Source organism: Podarcis bocagei (genome assembly GCF_964188305.1).
Source record: "Podarcis bocagei genome assembly, chromosome: 4".
Lineage (NCBI taxonomy): Eukaryota > Metazoa > Chordata > Lepidosauria > Squamata > Lacertidae > Podarcis > Podarcis bocagei.
The window spans coordinates 96,303,002-96,318,292 of NC_138128.1; the positions used below are offsets into that span (position 1 = coordinate 96,303,002).

Here is a 15,291-nt window from a genome sequence, read left to right on the forward strand (position 1 = left end):
TTGGGTTCTTACATGAGTGTTCTTAGAGAGCAAACAATTCTCAGTTGAAAGTTTGGGATGGCAGTTCACCCATCAGCAAAACCCAGTGGCCTGGAAGTCAATGGTTCCTGACTTCAGTGCTCTTCATTCAGTGGGAACAGCCGAAACTTAGATCAGAGACCTTAATTTTTAACCCAGAGTAGCTATTTGAATTGTCTAGATTCTAGAACTGACCGTTGTCCATACCACCACCCCGTATAAGGAACACTGCAAGATTCAGAAAGCAAAATATCCCAAATATGTGGCTAAATGAGTTCAGAGTTTATTGCTTGGTATGTTACAATGAATGCCTTGGCTAGCAGAACAGTATCAAAATACAAAATACACAAAGAAAATTAGAATTGGATTGTAAATTCCTTGGCAGCTGGGTACAAAAAAAAAATCAAAAAAAAAATCACATTAGCTCCCAGAGATATTTATGGCTTGCATTTCCGAGAGAGACATTCACACTGTCTGGCGCTAAAGACTTCATGCTGTACGATGGAGCCATTGGCACAGCGGAGGGGCACTTGCATGGACTCTGTCGCTGTAGCCGAACAACAGGTGCACTGATCTTCTATGCTGTTCAGTGTAATGTTATAAATGGCTCTGCTTGTGCATTTGCCCTGAAAGTGAAATTAGAAATATTTTATTCCTGCCACACTATTTCCAGAATAAAATGTTCTGCCATGACAATTGCTCCTACAGTCTCTGGGAAATTAGTTTTGTAAAAGGTCAGGTGCAAGACAGAAGGCCAGCTCTCTATAAACTAGGGTTTGCAAATTGGACTCTGACTTCAGTATCTACACTCCTCCTAAACAAAAATTCTACCTTATTTGCCTTAACCATGACTTAACATGACATAGCGTGTTCTCCCTAGCAGAGAGCACGTGTTGCGGTTGGGAACAGGCCACCCTCCAGTGACTAGGCAAATTTAGTTGAATCCCGGCCATTTAAATGGTTAAACTGGGTTGCTGGGGTGTTTTGATTGTTGCCAATTCGGAGGAGGGGTCAGAGTCTATATATACAGGGGCCAGACGTTGGCACGGCCTCTTGGCCGTTTTGCATCGGATCACATGGAGCACTGGGACAATCTTCTCATTGTCTGGTTACATTTCTTTATTTCTTTATTTCCCCTTTCTTTTAATCCTCTCTAGTCCCTTAAATAATTTAATTCCCCCCTTTTCCTGTTCAATTTCCCACCCCACCCCTTACCCTGCCCTGTAGGAAGATTCTCCCTGTATCTGTGGCTTGCCTTTCCCAATAGTGAGAGAGCCCCTGTTAGGGGCTTTCTTTCGCAAAAAGGTTTCCCCCATTTCTCTTGTTGAAATTGTGGGGCTAGTCAGGGCTGTTCCCAGCTTAGCTGGTATCACTTTCGTTTATAGTATCCCCGAAGGTTGGCTTTATGGCTCCCTGTGCCTCCAAGGACTATGAGCACTCTGTATATGCTCTTGAACTATGCTGTTTCTGAACAAGTTTATTTTCTTTAAGTTTGTTTTGCCCTGATAGAGGCGACTGCCATTTTGAGATGAGCCATTGTGGCTTAGTGGCTAAAGTGCAGGACTAGGACCTGGGAGTTCATATCCCCCTCTTAGCCATTGTTATAACAAAACAAAACAAACTGCTCCTTATGGGCTATTCTGTTGCTGGGCAGTTCGGCCCATTTGTGATAAAAGAACTTTGGGTTTCTTGAAGGGGTGCTTCCCTCTAAAAGGGCAAGCAGGGGTACCTGGACAAGCTGTGGGCTACCTCAACTCTGCTATTTCACTGGAAACATTTATGCCTGGCCTAGCAGGTGATCCTAGGGCTTTGCCCTAGAATTCGATGGCCTGGAAGCGTTTCCGGCCTGAATAGTGTCCCCATGTGGTCCATGAAGCATTGGTTTCATTGGGTCAGAGCATAGTGCCGGTAATGCTTAGGTTGCAGGATTGGTCCCTGTATGGGACAGCTGCATGCTCCCCCATGCTCTACCTGGACACTTAAGTCCTTTTGGTGGTTACCTCACTGCGAGGGATGTAATGGGCGCCATGTTTGCAATATGCAACTGGGAGAAAGCACCTTTGCGTGCCCGCATTGCAGTTTGCTCTGTGTGTTGCAGAGCACGGCGCTGCACGGGCTGCTATTGCATTGCATTGCTAGGAGATTTGCAGTTGCATTGCACGGAGGGTGTGTAGTTGCATTGCACGGAGTGTGTTGTTGCATTGCACGGAGTGTGTAGTTGCATTGCACGGAGGGTGTAGTTGCATTGCACGGAGTTTGTTGTTGCATTGAACAGAGGGTGTGCAGTGCACGGAGTGTGTAGTTGCATTGCATGGAGTGTAGTTGCATTGCATGAAGGGTGTGTGCATTGCAGGGAGTGTGTAGTTGCATTGCATGGAGTGCGTGTGCATTGCAGGGAGTGTGTAGTTGCATTGCATGGAGTGCGTGTGCATTGCATGGAGGGTGTAGTTGTATTGCACAGAGTGTTTTTTGTTTTGCTTTGGTTTTTGCATTGCACGGAGTGTGTGTGCATTGCACGGAGTATGTAGTTGCATTGAACAGAGGGTGCAGTGCACAGAGTGTGTAGTTGCATTGCATGGAGTGTAGTTGCATTGCATGAAAGGTGTGTGCATTGCAGAGAGTGTGTTTTGCATTGCACGGAGTGTGTAGTTGCATTGCACAGAGGTTTTGTGTGTGCATTGTACGGAGTGTGTAGTTGCATTGCACAGAGCGTGCTTTTTGCGTTGCACGGAGTGTGTAGTTGCATTGCATGGAGAGTGTGTGCACTGCACGGAGTGTGTGTTGTTTTTTTTGTTTTTGTTTTTTTTTTGCATTGCACAGAGTGTGTGTCTGAAAAGGAAGCTGGCTTGGCGGCAGCTTGGTTGGGACTTATTTAGGGGTTCTGGCCAGCGTCGGCCCTGTAAATTTACATATCATGATGGCTGCACAAGATGCCCCCTGCCCAAGCGGGGGCTGGAAGCTGGCAAGCAATAGCTCAATACCTTTTGCCCATATTCCCATTTTATTTAGGGATCCAGTTGGATATCGTTGCTAAAACATACCACTTGGCTATGGAGAAGCTGTCTGCCTTGAAGGAAGTTATTTTGTAATACTTCCTCTGTAGCAAGTGATGCTTCACCAGATCCGATCTTGCTGGGTCACTTAACTAATCTTCCCACTAGGCCAGGCTGCCTAGATTTCACCCCTCCCATATCCAAGAATCTCCTGAGGAGTCTGCTGATTCTCCAGAGAGGAGGAGGCGTGTTCTGGTCTCTACTTATTCTGCTCCAGCACCAAGTCAGTCAGTCAGTCAGTGTCGGAGAGGGAGAGAGACTGAGTGTTAGAGATCATGTGTAGAGATAAGGTTGCTGCTAAGGGCAGCTGCAGATACTCAGTGCAGTGCAGCATTTATTTATGCTTAGACCTATTAAGCTCTGTATATAGTTTGTATAGTTGTAGATAGAATAAAGAAGATATTCTACAGAGCTGCTCTCTGAGTTGTTTATATACTCAGACTCTGCTGTACTCTGCTGTGCGACGACTGTCTTTTTGTTGGAGTGAATCCGGTGCTCACAACTCTAAGCTGTGAGTCCACAGCACTTTGACCTGTTCATGTGCAGAAGGTGGTCTCTGGAAGTGCTACCCAGCTCGCCTAGCCCAGTTGGGGCTGAAGTGGATGAGTCCAGTTGGTGGCACTGGCTCAAGGGCGATGCTGACAGAGGTCCCCTTACCTTTGTGTATGCCTACCAAATGTGGTGAAGGCAGATATCAGGCGATGGTAGCAATTCCTGAATGTATGCAATAGTAGTTCGCCATGGCAGGATACCTTGAACCCGCTCAGGGATTTTCAGGTTCATGCTGGTGCTGCTGGATCTTTGCCCTTTGGTTTTTATTTCAAGGGCTGCTGGTGTGCAAAGCTATGGCCTCAAGCCTGGTGTGGTGAGGCAATCATGTGACATAACTTTTCTTGAGTTTTCCCCATTGTAGTAGCAGTTCACATGTGGCCCGAGGAGTTCAGTGACCATCGGATCTGCTTTTGGTCTGATAACCAGGTGGTGTTGAGCGTCTTGGCAAAACAGTCCTCATGCTGTAGCACAGTCTCTGCCCCTCCGCGCATGCTTTCGAGCTGCGCCACTTAAGGTTTAATATTGTGCTTTCTACTCTCCAAATTACGCTGACACTATCCGATTTTCAGATGAAGCGCTTCAGATCCTGGGCTCCAGACTCAGCTATTGCCAGACTTTTCCAGTCTTGTGGCATTTTGACAACAATTAGTAATTTCAGAGAGCGGCAGCTTCCATTTCCCCTTCTGCTTTTACCTCTTATGGGAAGGCCTGGATGGATTTCTTAGCCTTAAGCTGGCAGTTCTTGGCCATTCGGAAGAATTTGCCCCCATCCTCTGAGCAGATCCTGCAGTATTTGGTCCACCTGCTGCAGATTGGGCATGCGGTTATAACTATCCGAATTCAGTCCGCTGCAATGTCTGTTTCATTGAAGCTTTATTTTTTCAGAGACCCTTGTATAAAGTTTGCAGTGCGCAGGGCCTTGGAAGGTTGGAATAGGCTCCAACCTCATAGGACAGTGGGCAGGAAGTCGGTCAATTTTTACCTATGCAGTATCTGCAACAAGTTAAAACTTGTCTGCGGGTTAAAGATCAAGGTGAGACTCCTTTCAGTAGTCCATTGCATTTTCGCACTGAGGGTTGGGGAAATGGTTGTTGGAGCCAGCACGGGGCCGAGATTCTGGAGGCTTATTGCTTCAGGACTTTTCCTTATCCTTTGGAGCTTGTCATTAGAGCTGGTAACTCTAAAACAGACTTAGTGGGCAGGAGTGCCACAATCAGGCTTCCCGCCACAGGTGAGGAGGGCCCTTGCCCGGTTATGGATAACAGAATATTTGGCTTTTTATTCCCTGGGGGCTGGCCCGCTCCTAGTGCATGAAAATGGGTTCCCGTTAGCCCGGCATCAATGTGCTTACGTCGTGCACCAGTTATTAGAGCCTGCGGCTTGCTTACCGCTGAACACTCCTCATTCCTTACGATTAGGTGCTGCTGCAAAGGCTGCACACTGGGGGCCTGTCAGTAGACAGGATTGTGAATACGGGTCATTGGAAGTCTGACGCTGACAAGGATTATATCAGGAAGTGTCACAGTGATGTCTGTGCTGATGCTTGTCTGTTGTTTCCTTTTTTCATAGGAGCAGCTGTGCACATTTGGGCCACAGCATTGTACACTAGGCTGGCAAGCATGTTGACGGGTTTGGACTGGGGCGTCATCTCAGTCTTCCTGCCCATGTGAACATATACTGGATGTCCAGATGGGGAATGCTTTGGGAGGAGATCCTTCCTTTGGTGCGGTCGAGTGTGACCTGTGCAGGTCCTCCCGCAGTGCTGGTGGTACAGCTGGGCGAGAATGTTTGCTGTCTTCCTCCAGCATAAGTTTGCATTCCTGCATGCAAGAGGGCTTGGATTGAGTTGATGGCAGCTCTCCCTGGACTCAAAATAATTTAAGGCATTGGTTCAAGGTGGTCTGGAGGGGGGGTGGGAGCACCTGTCCCCTCCAATGCGCAAAGATGTTCCATTAAGGGAATCCAAGGATTTGCCATGCTTTTGTCGACCCCTTTTGAGGGGTAGGGCCATGCAAGAGTCCCTGGGAGCATTTGGGGTGAGCTTGAGTCTGATCCTGGTTCATTCCTCCCCCATGCTGTTTATTGGAACTGACGATATGGTGGGGCCCAGTCGTCAGTGCTGCCCTGCTGAGGTCAGGTGCAGCTAGTCGGGAACCAATGCCTAGACAAACTACCACCGAGCAGGCCAGAAAGCATGTTAATAAGGCGGTGGATAATAGAATAAAATAAATAAAGTGAATAAAATAACAAATAAAATAAAATAGGTCCTTGCTTTAGGTGGTTCTGTAATATTGCACCCTCCTAATTTTCTTCAAGGCTATTGCCCTCTTTAGGGCAGATGGGGTGCATCTTTCCCCTATGGGGAACGACACCTGGCGGGATGCGATTGCCTTGGGATTCATTGCTCCCCCACAATGTTTGCTGGTACTGACGATATGGTGGGGCCCAGTCGTCAGTGCTGCCCTGCTGAGGTCAGGTGCAGCTAGTCGGGAACCAATGCCTAGACAAACGTACCACCAAGAAGGCAGGAAAGCATGTTAATAAGGCAGTGGAAATAAAATACAGGTCGTTGGAAATCGAATGCATTCAAAGATTATGTTCGTTAACATTATTGGTGTCTTACAATTTTTGCTTGTTTCATCTTATTTATCAGGTTTAGCGGTGACCCGTGTTTGGATTGTGGGGCACAGTATCGTCCATTGGGCTGGCGTCGCAGCACGGCAATCTGGATTGGGTCCAGATTTCGGCTTTCCTCCACATATTCGCTTGTCTTGGCTGTCCAGACGTGGGATGTGCTGGTCGGAGTTCCTGCCAAGTATCCGGAGGCAGTTGCTCTTGGAGGGGCCGCCAGCTGCTATTGTGGTGCAGCTTGGTGAGAACGACCTGGTGCCCATGGACTGTTTGTCACTACGTGCTGCAATTTTGGGTGACCTGGAGACGCTGCGTGCAATGGTGCCGACAGCGAAAAATTTTTGGTCAAAGCTTTTGCAACGCTGCGTTTGGAAGGGCAGTCGTTGCCCGGCTGCCACTGAAAGGGCCCGAAAACGCATCAATTCTGCTGTGGTCAAAAAAGTTTTGGAGCTGGTGGCGATGCAATTTCCCACCCCGAGATTCTTTTTGAGAGGCCATCCTTTTTCCAAGCTGATGGCATGCACCTTTCCGCTTCAGGGAATGAGGCTTGGATTGGTGCGGTGGTGACCAAGCTGAGGTCTTGGTTGGGGCTGTGAGTGGTTTGGCGGTGAGCTGAGGGCTCCATGGCGGTTAGGCACTGGTTAAATTGGTGCTTGGAGGGGTAAGTGCCTACCCCTCCAAATGATGCGAATGGGAATTCCGTTAAAGGAAATCCAGGGGCTTGCCATTCTTTCGTCCTTGTCCCCGGAGTCGGACTTGGGCCGTGCAAGCCCCACAGGAACATGAGGGTGAGAAGTAATGGTCTGGTGCCCAGCTTTATTTCTCACCCAATACTTGTTTCCCACGCTGGCTTCCGCTGGTATCCGGAAGGCCAGCTCTGTCCCTGAGGGCAAGGACAGATAGTCGGAACCAGTGCCTAAGCAACCACTCACATTTTTGTATTTGAATAAAGTTGTGGCCAAAATTATGCCAAAAACCTTAAACAAAAATTGATGTGTGAAGTGTGAATTATTGGGGGGCTACTGTGACTCAACACGCAAAGCGTGTTCTCCCTAGCAGAGAGCACGTGTTGCGGTTGGGAACAGGCCACCCTCCAGTGACTAGGCAAATTTAGTTGAATCCCGGCCATTTAAATGGTTAAACTGGGTTGCTGGGGTGTTTTGATTGTTGCCAATTCGGAGGAGGGGTCAGAGTCTATATATACAGGGGCCAGACGTTGGCACGGCCTCTTGGCCGTTTTGCATCGGATCACCCGCCCTCCCTCCCTTTAATAGGGGGGTTTTTTATTTAAGCTGATCGCTTGACCTTGCTATGCCTGTCATGGTGTCGTTCGCCTTGGTGCGGGGGCACGGTAGGAATTTTGCCATCTGGCTGATTGGCTGGTGCCATTTGGTTTTTGCCTACTGCGTAGCAAATCGTCACAACTTGTAAGGTTGGCGGTTAGGCACTGGTTAAATTGGTGCTTGGAGGGGTAAGTGCCTACCCCTCCAAATGATGCGAATGGGAATTCCGTTAAAGGAAATCCAGGGGCTTGCCATTCTTTCGTCCTTGTCCCCGGAGTCGGACTTGGGCCGTGCAAGCCCCACAGGAACATGAGGGTGAGAAGTAATGGTCTGGTGCCCAGCTTTATTTCTCACCCAATACTTGTTTCCCACGCTGGCTTCCGCTGGTATCCGGAAGGCCAGCTCTGTCCCTGAGGGCAAGGACAGATAGTCGGAACCAGTGCCTAAGCAACCACTCACATTTTTGTATTTGAATAAAGTTGTGGCCAAAATTATGCCAAAAACCTTAAACAAAAATTGATGTGTGAAGTGTGAATTATTGGGGGGCTACTGTGACTCAACACGCAACATGCTCACTAACACAGAAAGGAGCAGAAGTTCAGCTGTAATAGCCTTGCCAACAACTTCTTGGAAAAGCTTCAGTCATTAATATGGAGACTGACAGGCCTCTAATTGGACTCAAGAGTTTCTGATCATATGCCTGGATGCTTCCCATTCTATTCCTTTATTGATTGGATATTTATTGCTATAAACCCTCATGATACACAGAACATTTTTATGTATAAACAATGTTCACAAAGTATTATAGACCATCGGGGAAGTAAATGTTTTGCATTCAGGCGGTCCCTCCCCAGGTGAAATCCTTTGAATCTCTGGTTAAAAAGGCTCTTGGCTGGCAGAACAGAGTCACAATGACTGCTACCTCACCTCCATCCCAGAACTATGAAGGAAAGAGTAAAGATCAGGCATAGGCAAATTCGGCCCTCCAGATGTTTTGGGACTACAACTCCCATCATCCCTAGCTAACAGGACCATTGGTCAGGGATGATGGGAATTGTAGTCTCAAAACATCTGGAGGGCCGAGTTTGCCAATGCCTAGTAAAGATAGTTGGATTGGCTCCAATCTAGAGACACAGAAGGGAGGCCTAATATAAATGTAAACCCCAATGGCCATTCAAAAATGGAAACGAGCTTTGGAATTGGGTAAGTGGCAGGAGAAGAGATGATTAATACTTTCCCTGTTGGCCATCTTTCCACTACAGTGATTGCTCCCTTCCCCACTCATGGTGTTTCTACTGAGAAATAAACCCCCAGAGTTGCTTTTCTTTATGCAAAGTGACCATCAGGGCTTTGTTGTGCATTTTGTCCCTGACTATATGCCCACACTTAGCAAGCCTTCTTTCCTTGGAAGGTTTTAAGTTGCTGCTTATGATGCAACTCAGGCTGGGCAGAAGACAGGGAGACTGACTGGCGCTGTGTACACATTCCTGTTTACTCTGTACCCAATGTGCTCCTACTGGTGGTTTGGGAACAGAACACATTTTTAGCCACAACCCATATCTATCCTGGATCTATTCTGTTATTGTCTATTTTGATGCTTCTCCACCCCCACCAAACCAAATTTGATCCAAATTGAGAAACAGAATGATCTGGGTGTGTTTCAAGCTGGCAATGTCTACAGAGCCAGAAAATACTCTTTGTGAGTGGATGCTATGACATGTCATAGATTGTCTACAGAAATATCTCCTCCAACTTTGCTCACCCAGAGTTCACGAAATGGGTAAGGATAGGTTACCTCACAGTAGTGGATATTCAGCTGGCTTTCATTCACACAGTCGCCCACTTTCACATATTCCAGTCTGCCTGTGATTTGCTTGCATTCTGGCTCTACACCTAAAGAAGGAAAGAAAAATGCAGTGGTAGCATCTGTAAGAAAGAGGTATGCATTCCTACCATTCTATAAAAAGGACCCCTGACAGTTAAGTCCAGTCACGGACGACTCTGGTGTTGCGGTGCTCATCTCGCTTTACAGGCCGAGGGAGCCGGCGTTTGTCCGCTTCTGCAGACAGTTTTTCTGCGTCATGTGGCCAGCATGACTAAGCTGCTTCTGGCGAACCAGAGCAGCACACGGAAACACCATTTACCTTCCTGCCGGAGCCGTACCTATTTATCTACTTGCACTTTTTGGGCGTGCTTTCGAACTGCTAGGTTGGCAGGAGCTGGGACCAAACAACGGGAGCTCACCCCATCGCGGGGGATTCGAACCGCCGACCTTCTGATTGGCAAGCCCAAGAGGCTCAGTGGTTCCACCCGATACTGCATACCAAAACAGTAAGCCATCTTCTGTGACACAAGCGAGCAGAGCTTGACAGGGTAAATATTGTTGGGTTCTATGGGTGGATTGACATGACCAAACCATGTGCTGCATATCACATGAGCATCTTTCCTCCATGAGGTGGCAATAAGGCTGTCAATGCTTTAATAACTACCACCAGTAATAAAGCTGTGTGCCACAAGGCGATCAGCTAATCTACAGGAGCATCACACATGCCATTGACATGTGTAGGCTTTAACATTCATATTGTCCATCCTCACTAACACATGTGCTCTCTGGGACCCATTCAGACATGCTGCTGTGGGCCTCACTGGTCTGATGGCTTCCTTCCTTCTGTGTCCTGAGCTCTGACAAATCTTGATAGTGTCCTGGAGACTCAAATCTATGGCTATCTGAATCAGAAGCTCAATCGGGACAGCTTTGTTATGTTTTGTGAATGTTTAAATAATTCCAAATGCCTTCTTTTGGTCCATCATAATAGCTAATTATACTGATGCATTCTATGGCTGCATTATACAGTGGTACCTCTGGTTACGTACTTAATTTGTCCTGGAGGTCTGTTCTTAACCTGAAACTGTTCTTAACCTGAAGCACCACTTTAGCTAATGGGGCCTGCTGCTGCTGCCGCACCGCCGGAGCACGATTTCTGTTCTCAACCTGAAGCCAAGTTCTTAACCTGAAGCACTATTTCTGGGTTAGCGGAGTCTGTAACCTGAAGCATATGTAACCTGAGGTACCACTGTAATCAGAAATGTAAAAAAAATTGCAGATTCCTTTAATGGAGGAACTTGCACCAATCCAGGATAGAAACTGCACTATTTAGACCAAGGTTTACATTCAACACATGCACAAAAACTCCACTATTCAGGCATCGTGAATTGGTACAGAACACTGAAAAAACTGGTGTGTGTGCATAGCACAAATTAACGGTAGAGCATTGTCTAATCCTAAATATTATGTGATATTTCAATCAGCTGACAAAGGTTGGGCTTTACTGACTTTGAATAGAACCTGATAATCCACAAAAAACCCAAAAAGAATTGTGATCCCTTTCATATATGAATGATATACTAGGAAAATCAGAGACGTGATTGACAAATAAAGCAATCAACCTATATAGTTACAGATAGGTAGCCGTGTTGGTCTGCCATAGTCAAAATAAAAAATTCCTTCCAGTAGCACCTTAAAGACCAACTAAGTTAGTTCTTGGTATGAGCTTTCGTGTGCACGCACACTTCTTCAGATACACTTCTGTTTCAGTGTATCTGAAGAAGTGTGCATGCACACGAAAGCTCATACCAAGAACTAACTTAGTTGGTCTTTAAGGTGCTACTGGAAGGAACCTATATAGTGTTAGGCTGGTCCCATGTTCTCATAAAGATGTGAACAGAACCTTAAAGACATTGTTAGCAGAAGAAATTGGAGGCTGATGATCTGTATGCAATTAATTGCCTCATGGGGAAAAGGTTTTTGAACCCTACTGACAATAAACAGTATACATACAAACGGTTTTATTACTGTAATACAAAAGGAGTGGTGTGTGCTATTCTGTGTCTCTGTAATGAGATCTATGTGGGAACAACAGTGAGATCCATCAAGGTTCGCATCTGTGAGCATTAAAGCTGCATTAGGAACCACAGAATACAAGCTCCCATTATCCAGCCTTTTCCAGAATATGGATGTATTCAGACCTAAATTTTTCTGCCTGGAAAAGGTCCGTGCCAAAGGATTACAATTCCATCAGAAATTCCTGCAGAAAGAACTATATTGGATGTAGACTCTGAATACAAAATCCTTCAGGGGTTTAAATCAAAATATGAACTGGATGGGTAACGTTATGAATTGTCTATAAAAGGAGATTCTGGCTGCATAAAGGCCATATACGTCTGAGTATACATATAAGTATTTCTTCATGCTCTTTCAATAATGTGCTCTGTGTGTAACTATGTTTTGAAATGGAGGGTTAGTTGCTGCCGCATCAGTACAGTTTGTTGTAAATAGAATTGCCATATCTCAAAAAGGAAAATTCCTGACAGCCGCAAAGTTGTTGACCGTTTTTTTAAGAAGACATAACCCAAAAAGCTTTTTGAGCTGTTTCCGCTGCTATTTCCATTGCGTTGCCATACATCTGGGTTTTCCCTGACATTTTGCCAATTCGGCAAAATTCCCCTAGTGCCATTTTTACACTGAAAACCAGGACATGTCAGGAATTTTCCTGACGTGTGGCAAGCCTAGTTGTAAAAAACTTTATGACAGAGATTTAAAAATGGAGATTTAGAGCTCAATATACTAAGCTATGTGGCCATAGTAGCTGGTGCTTGTAAAATGAATTTTAAAAGATGACCTAGAATGCATGTGGCAGATGAATTGAAAATTTGATTTTGTTTGCATTTTAATAAGAAACTACTTAACTTATACTTCTCAAACCAATATGTAAACCAAAATACACCTATCCTTCAAAATTTGCACTTATCTGAATTTTGCAATGCAACTCTCCAACTAAGCAATGCGTACAAATATACATGTATTATTACAGTAATATATACAGTAAATAACACATGAAATGTATTTTATTTGGGGAAATTGCTTACAAAAAGGTGCATATTAATTAAACCAGCATACAAAAATATATTTGCTAGAAGAAAATTGCATTAAATGCAATTTAATGGGGATTTTTTTTTATTTTTGAAAAACCACATATTGCTGCAGAAATGTGAAGAACTGAATTTAAGATGGGAAAATACTTAGAGAACTAAAATACAAACTCATCTATTCGTAGTGATGAGTACCCAAATAAACTGAGAATTTTTTCAGTTATTTTTAGTCTTGCATTTAAAATAACCCCGACAATAACGGATTGGCAGTACAAGCTACAAAAATTTGCTGAAATGGTGCAGTTAACAAATACCCTGAGAGGCAATTCAAAACAAAAATTTATGGAAAAGTGGGATAGATATAAAACATATGTTCAAAAATGCAGTAAAGGTTCGCTATCTATGCTAGCATTTGACTGACGTTGGAGTGAGACTTGAGTTGAGAAATAAGACTAAGAGCACATATTGATATAGGAATGTATTAGATAATATATAAAGAAATATACAATAATAAGAGTACATTCATTTGTAAAAAAGGAATATACAACGGGATAGACAGGAAGTCTAGTGTGTTGGTATGTACAGTGGTGCCTCGCAAGACGAAATTAATTCGTTCTGCGAGTTTTTTCGCCTTGCGAATTTTTCGTCTTGCGAAGCACGGTTTCCCATAGGGTATTAACGGTTTTAAGAAAAAGGAAACAAACTTGCAAGACGTTTTCGTTTTTCGTCTTGCGAAGCAAGCCCATAGGGAAATTCGTCTTGCAAAGCAACTCAAAAAACGAAAAACTCTTTCGTCTTGCGCGTTTTTCGTCTTGTGAGGCATTCGTCTTGCAAGGTACCACTGTATATGATTTTTGGAAAAATTTGTTGTTGTTTTTCTTTGTTCTTTTTTGTTTGTTTCATTTCCTTTTTAGGTATATAAAATTTGTATATAATTTTTGTATACATGTCGGAAATTATATTATAGTAAGTCCTGTAATGTAATATGACAATGTTTGCCGATGCAACATAAGAATGTTAATAAATAAAATGCTAAAAAATTAAAATAAAAAATAGTTTGCTACTCTGTTTGTTGACTGGGCACGACCAGTACAAGAAATCTTATCTGTAATGGCAACATTACCCTTTTACATTACTATGACTGTCACCAGGTGAGGGGTTTTTAAAACGGGCTCTGCAAAGTCACTGGCAAATGCATGAAGCAGCATTATCGCACTGAATTCTGACATTGCATTCCAAATCTGCTCATTTATACAAGCCACAATAGAAAACACATCCTGCGCTTTAATAGATAACAGCTATGTATATAAGGTGCTGGAGGAGACTCTTGGGAGTCCCATGGACTGCAAGAAGATCAAACCTATCCATTCTTAAGGAAATCAGCCCTGAGTGCTCACTGGAAGGACAGATCCTGAAGCTGAGACTCCAATACTTTGGCCACCTCATGAGAAGAGAAGACTCCCTGGAAAAGACCCTGATGTTGGGAAAGATGGAGGGCACAAGGAGAAGGGGACAACAGAGGACGAGATGGTTGGACAGTGTTCTCGAAGCTATCAGCATGAGTTTGACCAAACTGCGGGAGGCAGTGCAAGACAGGAGTGCCTGGCGTGCTCTGGTCCAGGGGGTCATGAAGAGTCGGACACGACTAAATGACTAAACAACAACAACAGGATCTTCATGCCAAAACTGGTACATGATAAGGTGTGGCAAAGTAGGGGCACTTGACTCATGGCACCTTGAACTTGGACTGTGATTTGGTGCCCCGTTTTCTCTTGGCTACTTCTTGTTGCCATTTTCCTTCATTTTGTCTGCTCTCGTTGCCATTATAAGACTCATTTGCCCAAGCTGTCATTTAATCCTGTCGTTTGGCAGTGGCTTCCTATGTGGTTTTAAGTGTCAGTGTTAGGAAATACAAGGATATCATTGAGACCAGGCAGATGTGTTCACAAGTGCCAAAAATGGCTATAAAGAGGAGGTCCTTTTCAACATTTGCAGAAACCAACATGAAAAGAGGCAGGTGGTTTTGACTTAGCCCTAGAACTGACATGTTAGTCCTAAAAGCAACTTCTGGGCCTCTATAATGTTCATTGGAATTTTCCCTCAGTTTTCACTGGGTTTCCTCAACCTTGAATTAGTAGAAAATCCAATCAGAAAACGATATTGGTCAAATTTTGGACTTTCCAACATATTTAGCATCATCCTATAAAAAGCTTTCCATTAGCAGATGAAAGCCACAACTGGGAGATTACACTGTTAGGAGATTTTATTTTATTTTATTTGCTTTGCTGTTCATTTTCTGCAGTGTTTCTTTAAAGTTGTCTTTGAGCCTTTTCAGTATTACATTCACATCTGTTTTATGTAATGGTTAATTGACTACTTTCAGTAATAGTCACTGTGCAGATAAAAAATAAACCCTCTTAATTAAATTAACCTGTGAGCACTTTACAGTGAGAGTCTATTATCTCAAGAGCTCCAGTGACTTTTATTTCTTAAAACTGGAACTTGCTGATATATGGACAGGCAACGGCAAGAAATGATCTTGGAATAAATTCCTCAAACTGGGGTTTTGTTACAGCAGTTACTGTGGCTGCATAGGGATGGCCATATTTTATTTATTGGCACATGAACAGAACAAAAAGTAAGAGGAGAGAGAATGAAGGGTGAAGAGGTGCTGACATTTTGACCTTCAAAGGAGGGATAGTTTTCAGTGATAAACAAATTCTATAATTATCCACCATATAACTTGACAACTGACGCCTTTATTTGAGGTCATGTTGAAGAATTAGTTTTGGAGACTGATCCAGGCAAAAGAAGAAAATCAGGGT

At 44.4% G+C, this 15,291-nt stretch overlaps 1 protein-coding gene across 1 annotated transcript in view; it reads right to left on the reverse strand.

Annotated features, from left to right (window-relative positions):
* Positions 1-279: 279 nt before the first annotated feature.
* Positions 280-15,291, reverse strand: part of VWF (von Willebrand factor) — a 175,286-nt gene continuing 160,274 nt past the window's right edge. The window contains exons 51-52 of the mRNA XM_081191447.1: positions 9,333-9,430; positions 280-644 (exon numbers count right to left, since the gene is read on the reverse strand). Of these exons, the coding sequence (XP_081047573.1) occupies positions 456-644; positions 9,333-9,430 (287 nt within the window). The 3' untranslated portion in view covers positions 280-455. The remainder of the gene's footprint in view (positions 645-9,332; positions 9,431-15,291) is intronic.